At 39.3% G+C, this 15,523-nt stretch overlaps 1 protein-coding gene across 4 annotated transcripts in view; it reads right to left on the bottom strand.

Moving 5' to 3' along the window:
- Positions 1-15,523, bottom strand: part of ARFGEF3 (ARFGEF family member 3) — a 178,898-nt gene that overhangs the window by 84,002 nt on the left and 79,373 nt on the right. Inside the window, exons 6-9 of one of the 4 annotated variants that reach the window (XM_032339389.1) lie at positions 14,530-14,661; positions 11,502-11,624; positions 8,077-8,119; positions 5,749-5,827 (exon numbers count right to left, since the gene is read on the bottom strand). In XM_032339389.1, the coding sequence (XP_032195280.1) occupies positions 5,749-5,827; positions 8,077-8,119; positions 11,502-11,624; positions 14,530-14,661 (377 nt within the window). The remainder of the gene's footprint in view (positions 1-5,748; positions 5,828-8,076; positions 8,120-11,501; positions 11,625-14,529; positions 14,662-15,523) is intronic. The other 3 variants (XM_032339392.1, XM_032339391.1, XM_032339393.1) reach the window with 3 other exon arrangements.

Raw genomic sequence — 15,523 nt, forward strand, 5'->3', positions numbered from 1 at the left:
GCCAGACCAGGAAGGGTTTGGGAGGACTTGTTCTGGACTTTATTCTGCAGGTAGAAAAGGGACAGGACCAAATGTACATTTTAGAACAATCATTCTGGAAGCTGTAGAAATGAACAGACTGGAGAAGGTAAAACAGAAGGGTCATAAACCAATAAGCCACATTTTGAAAAAGTTCTGAAAGGACCATCTCTGCTATAGTCCCAGGTTCCTCTTTCTGACCAATCATCGGACTCATTACTCAGCCATCAAAAAAAAAAAAAAGAAGTCTTACCATTTGCAATGATATGGATGGAACTGGAGGGTATTATGCTAAGTAAAATAGGTCAATCAGAGAAAGATGATTATCCTATGACTTCAGCACATGTGGATTTTAAGAAACAAAACAGAGGCTCATAGGAGAAAGGAGGGAAAAGTAAAATAAGACAGAAGCAGAGAGGGAGACGAACTATAAGAGACTCTTAACTACAGGAAACAAACTGAGGGTTATAGGAGGGGAGGTGGGGTGGGGGGATGCGGTAACTGGGTGATGGGCATTAAGGAGGGCACCCGATGTAATGAGCACTGGGTGTTACATGCAACTGATGAATTCCTGAACTCTACCTCTGAAACTAATTATACACTCCATGTTACTAATTGAATTTAAATAAGATATAATAAAAAAATTATTAAGTGTCCCCATTCAAAAACATCTATCTTTCAAACTGGCAGTCTCACATTGCAGAACGAAAAGAACTGTAGACGATAAAGATTCCCAGTTTCTGAAACTGGAAATAGACCTGCAGGAAAGCCATGGGCAGTCAAGTTTCCTCTGAGTATCTGCAGAGAACGCACGCGGCAGCAATACTGCAAGCCCGCACCATCACACCCGATGACAGAGAGGAGGCATCACCAAGGTAACTGGTCTGGGAGTCTCCTTGGAGACCAAACACAGCAGCTTTTCTGTGGGCTGCTGCAGTCTGAAAAAATGGGTGCTCACGGCCTTGCATGAGTCACGTCACTAAATGAGCTGTCTGAAATGTAAGCGAACTCCACATGTGCGCTTTGCGAGATACACACGGCATGTGCCCTGTGTGTGTGCAGTTCTTATTTGTCTGACTGTAGACAGACAAATATGTGGAAGGCGTGGCGAGAAGCCAAGAAGCCAGCCAACCCTTTCAAAACACATGAGGAAAAATCTGCCAACATGGAGGGTTGCGAGTCCCTCGGCCGGGTCTTCCATTGGAGCATTTCATGGCTAGCAGGTTGAGGAGCTGCTGGTCTCGTTCTCTGCCCATCTCTGAACTTCTTTCCAGGCTCAAGAGCTATGGAGAATGACTCTCGTGAGTGGACCAGTGGGCCCTGAAAGCTAAGGAGCCCCATCCCGACAAGGTCCTTGCGAAGGTAATCTGGCAGCACAGTCTGGATCTCTGGAGTTCTTAGAGTTTTGTTTGATGATGAATCATTTGGATCTTACCCCTTCCTCCTTGAGACAATTCAAATTTAGGTAGCAAAAGGAGAGAGGGACTTACGTAATTGTGTAAGAAGTGGAATGAAATTAAACACATGATAGGAACACCTGACCTCTCATTGGTCCCGAGACTGCTTCGGTGTACACTTGTCTGATATTCGGCACTGGGAGGGGAGGGAAGTGGGGAGAGGCTGATAGGAGACCAATGGGCAGAGGATGAATAAATATCTTTCTAAGCCCAATTATCCTTCCTAAAACCCTTGGATTTAAAAAGCATCATGTAACTCAACATGCCTAATATAGAGTTCTATTAATAACACATCTCCAAGGCATGTGAGTTATTCTGCATACCTGGATGAATTTTGAAAATCCTTCTGGGAGACGGAGCGTATCATGAATACATACCCTTACAGAGTAAAATGAGGTATGTGGGCACTAATTTTTGGAAATGGCTGTTGAGGGAAAGTACTGACCATAGTGTGATTTCAGAGGAAGAAGGTATTTAGAAGGTAGGAGAAGTATCAAGTTTAGCTAGTAGAAATAAAAGGAGTTTGGGTAGCAAATTCAGAAAAAATTGTAAAAGATGTGGAAACTTAACAAGAAGAATAAAGAGAACCACCAGATTGAAAGTAGCCGAGAGCATGGTACCATCTGACCAGGTGGCCTTACGGGTCTCCTGTTGAAGCTAATGCTTAAGCAGGCTGTACCCCGGTGTCCTTAGCAACAGAACCCTCATCTTAGGGAAATGGAATCATGATGGGAAAGGCCGTACTCAAAACACAGTGAACAGTCTCCAGAGGCAAAATGATGGCTGGGGCATTGCATTGAAAAACCAAGCAAGACCATGGGAATCCTATAAAAACCATTAATTTCTATAACAACATGCCTAAAGCCATCTTTGAGCTAAAGTCCAATGAGAAATCCTAGAAAACCATGTATGTGCTGCATGAATTACTTTTCCTGTTTAAAATCAATTCCCCAGTCATATGGTTCAGAAAATGTTTTCATCCTTGTTTTAGTGACTGACAGAAATCTATGCCCTTTAGTTGGTAATATGTGTATACATGCATTTGCAGTGTGTGTTTGTGCAATGTATTTTCCTAATAATCTACAAATGTCTGATGTAAGAAGTTCAATGTCCCAAGCTGCATCATAAACCAGAAGTAGCACTGACAATTCTAAAAGTAAACAAACAATTTTAGAATATCAAATATTTATCACATGTTAGGCACTATGCAGTTAAAAAAATTCCATTTATTCCAAACTTCCTAGAAGATACCAATACTGACAATCTATACTAAGTACAACAGGTGTAACCTCAGATTGTCCCAGGTGTACTAGATCATGTGGTCACTCTACAAATGGCAGTCCCTTCGGCTGATGTTAGAGACATCTAGGTTTTAAAGAGCCATGAATTTGAAGCACTTATTGGACCTAGCTGAAGACAGTCTTGACCAGTGAACAATGGTATGTTTTAAATCTATCATTCATAGACCTATAGATTTGTTCAGACTTACCTTGGGGGCTGATTTTCAAATATTAATGGCATAACTGCCTTGAGGTTTTTTAATACTTAAAATCTTAGTTTTCTCTTAGTACACTGTTCAGGAAAAAAAATGTGCAATATCCCCCCCCCCCTTGATTGCAAGGTAATGAACATAGCCTTTATATTTTTCAAAGTTTTGATGGTCTTTGTTTTTTTCCCTCATAATGCTGAGACCTGAGGGGGTGGAGGATGGAGAAGAAGCATCCTTGACAGCTGGCGACTGCCTAGTTACTACCGGCCAGCTGGGATGTCCCCCTGGGGAACACAAACAGTTTCACAGCATGTTAATATTGGATGAAGACTCTTCACAATGGCAGCAGAACAAAATGAAAGCCAATCTATGAATTGGTCTGATCAGAGATTTAAAAAAAGGAATCCTGTATGACTACAAAAATGACCAAATATCACCCTCCCCTGTAAATGACTCCTGTTTCTTCTACAATGACAGCTCCTTAACTGTTCCTCCCATCAGCTCAATAAAAATGAAGATGTCCCATCCTGGGAATGCCCCTACTTTCTGACAGCACCCAATCCTTGAACAGAGCCTCGGTTCCTTTCACCCACTCCAGAATGCCTAACTCTGGTTTGAATCCATAACAATCCCTCCTAACATCCTTTGCCTGATTACCCTTGGCTCCCCAGAGTGTACAGGCTCCTTTGTTAATACAAGCTGATAAACCAAATTCTCTTAACCTCAGGTAATCTTTGGTTATTGGGACTCAACTATCTTTTAAGTAAATTTTCTCGTTTCATTCTTACAAAAACCTTAATATATTTTATATCACTAATAGTGTATCACACACAAATAATAATAAATAATAATTATTTTACAGGGTATATAAGCTTTCAGTGGTTGAGAGCTCTGCACAAAGTCAAGAGGTAGTAAGGGGCCAAACAGGTTTTACCCATCTAATGCAACAAAGATAAGGTAGTTGAGCCAATAGTGATTAAACACCAGATATGTTGGGGTGCCTGGGTGGCTCAGTGGTTTGGGCTGCTGCCTTCGGCTCGGGTCATGATCTCAGGGTCCTGGGATCGAGCCCCGCATCGGGCTCCCTGCTCCGCAGGAAGTCTGCTTCCCTCTCTCTCTCTCTCTCTCTCTCTGCCTGCCTCTCTGCCTACTTGTGATCTCTGTCTGTCAAATAAATAAATAAAATCTTTAAAAAAAAAAAAACACCAGATATATTTATATCTTAGGAGAAAACAAGCCAATGAGAAGCATCCCCCAGCTCTGACATAACCACTGGCCTTGCCATGAGGTAGTAGAACTAGGTAGGGGTGGAAAGGAGTGAGCACTAGAAGAAATTGAAACCTGGGTCATGGATATGTAGAGTGAATATATAACCTATCCCAGCCAGGACCCTGCCAAGAGTGAAGGAAGATGATTACAATCATACAGAATAGGTACAACCTGGAACCGTCCCAAGGTAATCAGGTCACATGAAGACTCTACAGATGGGGCCATTGTAGTTGGGGTTAGGATCATAGTCTGGGCCCCAGGCCTACTAACTCTCCATGGTCAGGGGAGATGGAGACTTGAGCAGAGTAAGGAGAAGCCAACTACACATGGCATCTGCTTTTAGACATATCCCCTCTGAGGAAAAATAATGTTCTGCCCAGGGTCCAGGGGTGAGAGAATCTTGCAGGTGGGGCTTGTGGAAGAAGTGCTTTTCTTTTTCGCTTGTAGTACCTATGGATTCACTAGATCTCTTCATTGTTTAAGTGCCTAATATGAAGGGAGCTTCATTTGGTCAAAATGTGCAAGTGACCTAAAGGAATGATGGATACACCATAAAGAAACCATTGGGCAAAAACTCTAAAGAGCCATTCTAAGCTTAGCTTTCAAAAATCCGAAGTTTATTTAAAAAAGAAACAAGAACAAAAACAAAAACCCAACAAGTTTCTGCAACTTTTCCAGCAAAGTGAGAAGCCTCACTAATGTCTCAACTAGACTATGTCTCCCAACTTATTAGTATATAGGAAATTCTACGAGTAAAAGTTTTCTGAATTACCAAATATTCTAGTTACTAGCAAATTATAGTGTCTTTCACAACTCAAAAAGCATTTCAGAATTGTATTGTATTATAGATTTTGTAACTAATTATATATGTAGCTGGTAGAGGCTTTTCATCTCATCTTAGAAAGTCTAGTCCTTTTATGATTTGGCTTTACTAAATATCCATGAATTAATAAGTTAACTTACTACCTGGAGAGTTGGAGCAGTGGATATCATCTATATGATCTAATATTGAGGATTAAACTGGCATATAAAAAATGAGTATATAAAAGAACAATGTGTTCTTTTCAAAAATACGCATGTGAACTCACATGGAAATGTGGAAATGTTAGAAGAAATATAGAAAGACCACAGAGTCTGTCCTTGCCATTAGCAGAGGTCAGTGAGAAGACTCATTTAGAGTCATATAGCTGGGATGTGCCCGGGTTACATCAACTAACTTTGTTAACTACCTCTTAACCAACATTCTTCTCACTCAGCTCCATGCTTGAAGGATTAAGTCTTCTTTGAAAACTATTGTTTTCCCATTTCTCATGAGAAAGTTATATCCTCCAGTCATGGTATTGGTAGTGTGGACTTGCCCAAAGTCACTGAATAGATTTCTCAGGATTGGCAGGTGAATACCAGTGGGGGTAACCATTGCCCCTATAATCTGTAATTGTAAGTGATGCTGTAGACAAAAGTTATCTCAGAAATAGACTAGTGGTGAATAAGAATACCAATGTTGAAGGCACTTACTTAATGGCGGCTTGCAGCTTCTCACACAGAACAGTAAGCACAGAGACAAGGTCATCACAGAGGGACTCAACTGTCGACCCTTCAAACAGAAGAGATTACAAGCATTAGACATTAGCAGAGGGCACTAGAAGCTTCCTCAACAGTCCTTCTCATCCTCTGCTTTTGATGTTTTCAGGACTGAAAAGAAGGTTTTCAGATGCTGAGCCTTCCTCAGGCCACTAAAATGATCATAGAAAATATAATTATTCATTTCTGAAGTAAAAGACTTCAAAAATTAGGTTCAAAAATAAAATGATACATTGTTTACTATTATAAATTAAACTCATTCACACTTAGCAAAAGGAGAGTTCATTAATTTAAGAAACAATACAACTGACAACAATTTCCACAATATTTAGGTCGGTAGACTACAAATGTATCCCTATTCTGACCTTTGAAATTTCTGGATCTCTTGAGCAGATTTGAGTTGCATCAAAGAGATAAAATGTGGCAGCATGGAAGAAAGATGGGCTTCTCAAACTAAGGAACCAGGGAAAGATGGCAAAATAACTTACTCCCCATTTGTACTACTTTACCTATTTTCCCAGCATCCTCAGGGCACACAGTTGCTAACAGAGCAATGACCAAGGCCAGAAGAAATAATTTTTCCTCCAGACATGTTCATGTTCAGAAGCTAGCAACAAAACACCCACAGAAGCACTGAGTGTATTGGAGAGAGGGTGAAATTTAGAATCTGGTCAGGTACTGGTTCACAACTTACTGACCATGAGAGTTTGGGTAAGCTTCAGTTCTCCCTTTAGGGGAATGGGTACAAATAATCCCAATCTCACAGAATTGTTGGGCCCAGTGAAATAACAAGTGAAAGCGTTTGTTTTTCTAATAACAAAAAACTTTAAAGATCTATACAATTGTGGCTGAGTATTTGATGAATGTAGAGATTTAAAAAAAATGACCATGAGGTTAAGAACGATGGAGAAAAAAATGGCAAGAGCATAAGACAGAAAATGACAGCGAAGTCAGAGGAGGATGGGAAAGAGAAATAGCTAATCCTGAGAATTTATGCTCTTCCACGAAGAAACAAACCTGAGAAATGATAAGACAACAATAAGACACCACTAAAAATAAATAAAACCCATAAGTCCTTAAACAAAGTTTTAGATAAAAGTCAGTGGGTCCATCCACTTTTTACTAATATATATTTTTAAAAGATAAACCTGTGGCCAAGAGGACTTGGACCTCCTCTTTGGTTTATAAACCCAAAGTGAAGGTTTTACAGAACCACAATGACCCAAGAGAGGGAAAGACAGGTGGAGCGCGTCACTGGGAGCTTCCACAGGTGGCGAGATGCTGAAGCATGTTCTGGTGGGCAGCCCAAGAAGGGAGCGAGGGGGAATGAAAAACACAAGCTCAAGCAATCTTTCAGAGATGACTTAATGCCTTTCTCATTTCTTTCCTTCATTCTGTGTCTCCTAATTGTGGCTGCTTGGCTGCATTTCTTTCCGCCTTTTATTCCCCTTTTCATCCTCTCTGTAACCAACTTTCCTCTCACCTCCACCTTGTCTTATTATTAACATGCAAAGATATCAAAGAAAAGCAGATTTTCTAGTATTTTTTAAATTACTGAATAAAATATGAGATAAAACATGTTTCCATTTTCTAAATTCAATGGTTTGAATTTTTCATATCTTTTCAGAAAATACTACCAAACTAAGAAACAAAACAAAAGACCCCAAAAAACAAAAGACAAACTGCTTGTCAGTTATCGGTAGACCTCTGTTTTTCCTTTTCCTCTGGGTCAGAATGAAATTCCTTACCTGGATTTCATCTGCCACCTATATTGGGCTGTTTGTCCTACTGTCAGATTCCCTGTGAGATTAATTTTTTTTCATATTAAAAAAAGTGGCATTTCACCAACTTACTGTGGTACAACAGCTCTATGCCAATCAGGTTTCTACAACCCTCTATCCAATTCTCATTTTAACAATTAATAAACCTTACTTCATGGAGAACAAAACAAAGTAAAAACAAAACAATGACAACAACAACAACAACAACAAAAACAAAGCCACATAAAAAAACCCTAGCCTCCAACAGGGAGGTATATGAAAAGTTACTCTCCTTCACAGAGTTGGAACAGAAAGAGGTGTAGGGGCAGGGTACAGGGCCAGAAGGAAGGTTAGGGAACAGCCGATGAAGTACTAGCTGGTAAAACAAAGCTAAGCAGAACCTCCGGAGAGCTCCCTGAGAGCCCCACTCACCTCTATATCCCCAGCGCCAAGCACATAGTAGGCATTTTTAAACTGAACTAGCAAAAATCAAATGCAATACCTTGATTCCTGAATTCCTGTGGGACATCCGGGTTTTCAATTATCTAGCAAGGGAAACACACACAGGACAATTAGGAGATTCAGGCACCAAAATTCCTGACTCCTACACCATGGAAAATTCTAGGGAACAAATATCATTCTGAGTGGCCCCTCCAGGTCTTGATAGCATTTCATTACCCATGGTATTTGGGAGAAGGCTCTGATGTCTGGAACTGAGCTCATCAGTTCCTAAAATAATTCATTCCAGACTCCACAATCTTCATAAAGGTTTAAGCCCTTTGCTCATTGTATGATTCCAGGGCGCTGAGCTAGGGCCTGGAGCTGTCCCTATGGAAACAGGTGAGTTACCTTTGCACAGATGGCTTGTTCCAAGGTCACAGTCTATACTTTGGTTGGCACCTACTGAATACGGACTCTTAGTAATGAGAAGGATTAAAATAGTGGTCTGTAGAAAGGTTCTTCAGTTTTCCTACCTCTGAGCACTGGGAGAGAAAAGGGTATTTTCTGGCTGATCAACCGCCAGACATAGAAATCCTCCCAGGGCACTGTTTTGTCTTTTAAACTTGTTACAAGCACATATTTTTACTTTTCCTTGTTCATCAATTTGCAAGCTCAGCGGCTTTCATAGCATTCATGGTGAAAGGCTATGTCAATATCTACAGCTCAGCAGTGGCTAAATAGATAGAGAGTGTAGAATAACATTTTCTGGAGAAAATACATCTGAATCATCTTTAAAGGACAGGAGAAGCACTACCACCTACATCCTAGTATTTACATGTGACATTTTTGCTTTTTGAAATTAGTAACTTATAATTTAACAATGCCTTTCATCACCTAAATAATTTGACAATAAAGCTTGATAGTAACTCCAAGATCCTGACAGCATAAAATCAAATTGTGTGATCTGTTCTGGGAGTAAGGATAGCCATTAAATTGAAATTACAAGTGACTCATGAACAATGTGGGGGTTGGGGGAACTGATTACCCCTAGAGTAAAAAAAAAAATCTGTGTGTCCCTTCTGACTCCCCTAAAACATGACTACTAAGAGCATAGTGTTCACTAGAAACCTTACCAATAAACATAAACAAGTCCAGAAACACATATTTTGTATGCCATATGTAAAATATTCTGTTTTTTTTTAATAAAGCAAGATAGAAAAAAGAAAATATTAAGAAAATCATAAGAAAAAGTACAGTACTATATTTAAGAAGAAAATCTATTAGTGGACTCGTGTGGTCCAAACCCATGTTGTTCAAGGATCAACTGTACATTTCCTGCTAAGGGCTTTGGCATTTTAGATTCATTTTCTTTCTGCTGTATTTAAGCCTTCCTAATTCTGAGGTGGCCCATGATGTGTTCCTGTGAGGGGTCATGGTACACACTACATATCTTCCCCAGGTAAGGCTAGGTGGGCTGTGGGCGAACACACAGTCTCTTTTGAATGAACCTCTTCACTCCTGTAGACCACTTGCCTTTACTAGCTTTTTAAAAAATCACTGTTCTTAGCTGACAAAACTTAGGTCTCCCATTAGTAGACATTGCATATGCTTCAAATATTAGCATCCTGAGAATTATTTTTCTGGGACATGGAAACATCTCCGGGGACTGCATGAGTAATGGAAAAGAAATGACAGGAAACACTAATTTTCCACCTAATTTGGGATCTTGCCTCAGGTTGGGTAAATCCAGATGGTCCGTGATGAGCAGGACCAGAGGGCTTGTTAGACACATAATACCACAAGCAAAGGAAGATAACCCTCTGAGTTTTTGAGGTTTTTCTTTTTTTTTTTAAGATTTTATTTTTAAGCAATCTCTACACCCAATGTGGGGCTCAAACTCATAACCCCATGATCAAGAGTCACACACTCTGGGTTTTACCGTGACCTTTATAATGTGCCTGTTATCCTTCCTACAGAAGAGCAAGGTGAGCTAAAAGGCTGAGTCATTTCACTTAAAGCCTCATATTCTCCTTCTTAACATTTTAAAAATAAGATTAAGTAAAGGGATACAATGGAAATCACTTTGAAACTACAAAGTTTCGTTTAAATGTTTCATCTCAAAACATGGAGACACCATTAGTATTACATTATTTCATCACATTGCCATTCAGCAAGGACGAATTACGAATGTATGATTAATACAAGATTTTCAACGTCTTAGGTTTACTTATTTTAAAATGTGTTTTTAATGTTTTTTGGGTTTCTTTTCTTAGCATGTTTGCTATTTATAATTTGAATTTCCTTTTAACTACTATTTCCACGCTATAATACTCAAAATCCTAATTTAAGTGAAGTAGTTTTTAACAAAGGGTAACCTAAGGTAATACTCTCAAAATAAAACAATTTTTTAATATAAACTTGGGCTATGGACATAGCAAATGTAAAAATGTAAACAAACAAACAAACAAAAACCAACAACCATTTAAAAAAAAAGTGTTTGCATTTTCAGATTAGTGTGGCTTTTTCAAACCCTATCTGCTGCAGAGGCAAGAGACCAGCAACTTAGTTCTGGCTCTTTTACTGATAAGCTCATTCATTTTAGATTTCAATTTCACCTTTCTGGGCTTCATCTTCCTCATTTGTAAAATGAGGGCTAAAAGAATTTGACTAGAAAAATCCTAAGGTTCCACTCAACTGTAAAAATTAGAAAATAATTGAGGTTAAAAATTAGATAATTTAAGTTAAACATGAGAACTTCACTTCTATAAAGTTAACTTCTGAGATATTTCAGACCACCCCTGAGATTTTCTATTTTAGAGAATAATAAAGTGTTCATTTAAGAATACTCCTTGTAGATTTTTAAAGAATTTTAATCTGAATTATTCAGAAGCAGATAAAAAAAAAACCACATCCCTATTTTAAAGAATTATCATCTCCTTCATTAACATTCCCCAAAGATAAAATATATGAGAAGCCAACAACATTTACATTTTTCTTGGGAACACTCATTTTAGACAGTCTGTTCAAGTTTAGATCAATAAGTGCCAATGGACTTTGGTGACAGAGAGAAGGCAAATCAAGCTTTACCTTGATGGTCCCAGAAGATGAAGAAAGATCTGGAAAAATCTTTTAGTTAACAAAGAGCAACACACACCTAGCCTCAAAGCATGTAATTAATTGCTATTAATTTTGCCTAATTTTGAACTTCTGGTATTTGTTAGGATATTAACATAATATTTTTATATAAAATTTTCAATAATGACTAAAAAATGATAGGAACCATAAGGAAAAACAACTCTCAAAACTTTAAACAGACAAAAATATAAAGAGCTGAATTTATATAAATGAATGTTCTTCTAAACCAAGTAAGCCTCCCCCACTGCTTCAGGAGGAGGCCACCCTGGCAGCAGGTGGGAGAGGAGGGAGCATCGAGGGTGTGGGACACACAGCATGCAGTTACACAGAGACGCCGGCAAGCCCGCTCACCGTGTTCTCCTGCCTTTGTCGTAACTGTAAAGTCAAGTCACTCAGCATTTGACTGAGAGTTGCCCGCACAGCCGTGTTTATACTACGTTGGTGACAGCTACATATGTATGTCTCAATGCACACCTGGTAAAGAGATAAGATAGCAACATACACGCTCTGTAGATAACCAGTTCATTACCAACATGCTTCGGAATTAACCAGAGAGGACAGTAAATCCCTCTTGTACAGAAAGTCAGCCTGATTTAGGACTAATTATTGATGAGTACTATAAATCTTTAAAAATCCCTGAAAATTTGTTTTGAAGCCGATAGGCAAGTAACATTTTCCTAAAGATTATCACTCTCAGAACTTACTGTTCTGAGCAGCATAGGAGAATGCAAAGGAGTGATTTTTAGATATGCCAGATAATTCTACTGAGAGCAAACTCAGGTGTCTGGAAATTAATCCGGAAAAACTCCTTCCATGGTCAAACAGGAACAGAATTTACTCACTCCTATGTTATGAAGTATGGGGAAAGGGCTGTTAATCCCTTTCTTTTGCACTGTAAACAGTGATCTTGGATTTACGCTCTAGCTCTGTTCTGGAAACCTGATACAAATGGACAATCGGCTGGGTAACTGAACAGCGTGGTTTAGGGTAAAAGTGTCTCTCCATGACTACGTTGCATCTGAATTGGAAAAACTATGGATGGACTTTAGAAACCTGGCGAGAAATCACAGGTTTGGGTTTCCTGAGTGAATCTTGTCATTGCTCATGTCCTCTGAGAGACTTCCGCCAGCTCTGCTCATGGAGTTGTTATGGAAATTCTGGTTCCTCCGTGGTGGAAACATGGGGGCTCCTAAGCCAAGGTGACTGCACCCACCAAGGGGGCTCTCATCTCTTGTTTCAAGGCTGACATTTGAGACCTGCAGAGTAGCTGCAGGACTACTGCAAAGGCTCCTCCTTCCTGGGAGAGAGAAATGCCTGCCAGGGCCCTATTTCTCTTCCCTGTCGTGGATCTATTAAGCAGATGTCATGCGAGTTGTGGCCTATGTGGGTCTTGTGAGTCTGAATGTCTACTGGGACCTGAATAGACTCCCTGATGGCTGCAAGCATGGAGAAATCTCAATTTGGGAATTTGATGATGATGATGTTTAATGTCATGACTTTGCAGATTTTATTTCCTCTAATTCTTCTGGAAGCTATAGGGATGGTCATAACAGCAAAAGCATGCTTTAAATTTACCTGCTGCTTTCTGTCTATCAGGTGGGTCATCCTTTCCTGTTTACTAAGTATATTTAGACCCACAAAAAGAAAGAGATTTAATGTACCTTAATTATTTTTTGAGGGATAACTCTGAGATTATCTATAATCAAAATAAAGAGTTCTCACCTCAGTGACAAACTTAATTTGATGGATAAGAAGGGAGATGGAAGAGATATTAAGTGTTAACCTTCATGGACGCTATCGCTTATGCTGGAACATTCTTTTGGGCCTCACAGTCATGACTTTTCAGGAAAATTAATAATGTAAAAGTAAATAGTCTCCAACAGCTAAACTTATCTATTGAATCCTTAGTAGTCCGATTGAGGATTTACAACTCATAAATTTAATTGGAAATTGGCTTAGATTAATTTGTTTTTAGCTAAAAAAGAAAAGCAAATTCCAAAATAATTTATTTTTCAAATTGCCATCGAAGGGCATGTCAGTTTTAAATTCATTTTCTCCAATGATCATGGATTAGAATGTATGCAAAGGCACAAACTATACATCGGTATAGTATGTGGAATGCGTATACTTCGCATGTCATGAAATGATGTGCAAATGCGGGAAATACATCTAAATGGGTGCGGGGCATCACTTTGAGGCAACAAATGCTCTGGAGTGTCCTTCAGCAGAGAAGGACTACTCATGACTCAAAATTTAACAGTTTTCTTTAAATCCCATGTTCTCCCCAGAAATCTTCATAGCTATTGATCTTTAAGATCTCTGAGCTCTGACATTAATTGAAGGGGGATTTTGAAGCTGCAGAAGCATTAAAGATGAGAAAGTAGCTATTTTGAGAGCTAAACTCATACTCAGTCTAAGCATGCTTCTTTTAAATTCGGATAGCCATAGCGGCTCTACAACCTCCCTTCAAAAATTTCATTACTCACTTTAGAGCCATGAATGAAAGCATGGAGGAACCAGAGTTTATGTAACGCACATGGTACTGTATCTGGGCAAGAACTTCCTAAATGCCAAATGCATTTCTTTGAGTTTTAACATCACCACCACTTCTAGTTGCTAATCCCAGGGGTACAACACTAGGAAGGACTCCTTGCATGCTTATATGGCTTAAAAAAAAAAAAAAGGTATTAATCTGGGGCACCTGGGTGGTTCAGTCTGGTAAGCATCTGGCTGTTGATCTCTGCTCAGGTCTTGATCTCGGGGTTGTGAGTTCAAACCCCACATTGAGCTCCATTCTGGGTGTGTAGCCTACTTAAATAAATTTTAAAAAGGGTTAATCTAAGAAGCTCACTCTGCTTACGATGGATGTGTAAGTACTTACTATGATAAAAGGGTATCCTTTTAAATATAAAAATGACCATGTACCTAATAATATTACTATCTTTAATTCCACACAAAGAAATGCTCTATCAGCTATCTTGACATTTTCTTAAAAAAAAGAAAAAGAAAAAGAAAAAAAAATGTTCTCATAGTTTTTACAATCATAATAAATGGGTAAACCAGGAAGGGTCCTAGAAGGAAGATTTTCATGACAAACCTGGCCACTATATTCCAAGCCAATGCTTTTTCCCTTTGTAAATGTTTTTCTGCCTCTACCTTGGGGTAGCGCTAAAATGAGCGCACTGAATCGGAGAAGTCGAGAGAATAGCGAGTCCAAAGGCAGGCTGAGTTTCTGGGAAAAGGCTCATCAATTTCCTCTTATAGTATTTCCAGTGGCACTTCTACCTCCCCATGCCCTTTGCTTTCGTAGTGCAGAGTTGACCCTTAAGGACCCTAATCCTGTATCTCTACCAGACGCTTAAAGGGCCAAGTTAAATACCTTGTGAAAAGCCACAGGCCCCTGATGGCCAGGGAATGCACGAAGACACAGGGCAGTGAGGAGTTTCGTAACGGACTTTTTAGCCATTTCATGCATTTGCGGACGTCCAGCTTTATGGCATGCGAAACACAACTGAGGGCAAAACCACAGAGTTAATAAAGCAAAACAAATGCCGAAAGCAGAAGGAAAAAGAACAAGAAAACATAAGTCTGCAAGCCATACATAAGCAACCAGAGTAAGAAGTATCCTCAAGTAAGAAGATGGATAAATAACAGTACACGGTTAAACCCAGGGCAGAATCATTATCACTTAATACAAAGCAGCATAATAGAATGTAATTGATACTCAGCGTTGGCCAAAGTGATGACAAATTTTAAAGTAGCCGCCGCAAGAGAAATCGGTTTAGCTTGGCAAAATACATATGACCTTCACTTTGTTGAACTGAGCATTTGCCTTCTCTTTCCTATCTGAATGGGGTTCCTGGCACAGCTTTGTTAAATCTGTGTATGATACTGAGTAACAAGTTCCATAAACAGATCGGATAGTGTGTTTTCAATGGGAAAATTTTTATGGAGATGAAAAATAATGTATGGTGATAAAAAATAGAAAGATCAAAGGCTGAGCTACAAGAAAGCAGAAGAAATGTCTTTTTATATAGGGAAATTATGAAAGCTTGTTGATCACATTGGAACCATAGACGATTTTGACCATTACTACAAGTCTCAACTCTACACTGAATCATGATGACAACCTGATGGCCAAGGCGCTTCCAGGTGAACAGCTGTAACAGGCGGGAATGTGACAGAAGGCACCTCAGGAAATGGTTCCTGTTGAGATGCACACACACACACACACACACACACCCCAACACACACAATAACTGAAGTTATTATTCCTAAGGAATATGTGTATAAGTAAGCCGAACCCCCATGCAGGGTTGGGAAATGTGTTCATTTTCCTTTTGCAAATTTTTCAAGTGTCCAAGCATACGTGG

Source organism: Mustela erminea, chromosome 4, assembly GCF_009829155.1.
Source record: "Mustela erminea isolate mMusErm1 chromosome 4, mMusErm1.Pri, whole genome shotgun sequence".
NCBI lineage: Eukaryota > Metazoa > Chordata > Mammalia > Carnivora > Mustelidae > Mustela > Mustela erminea.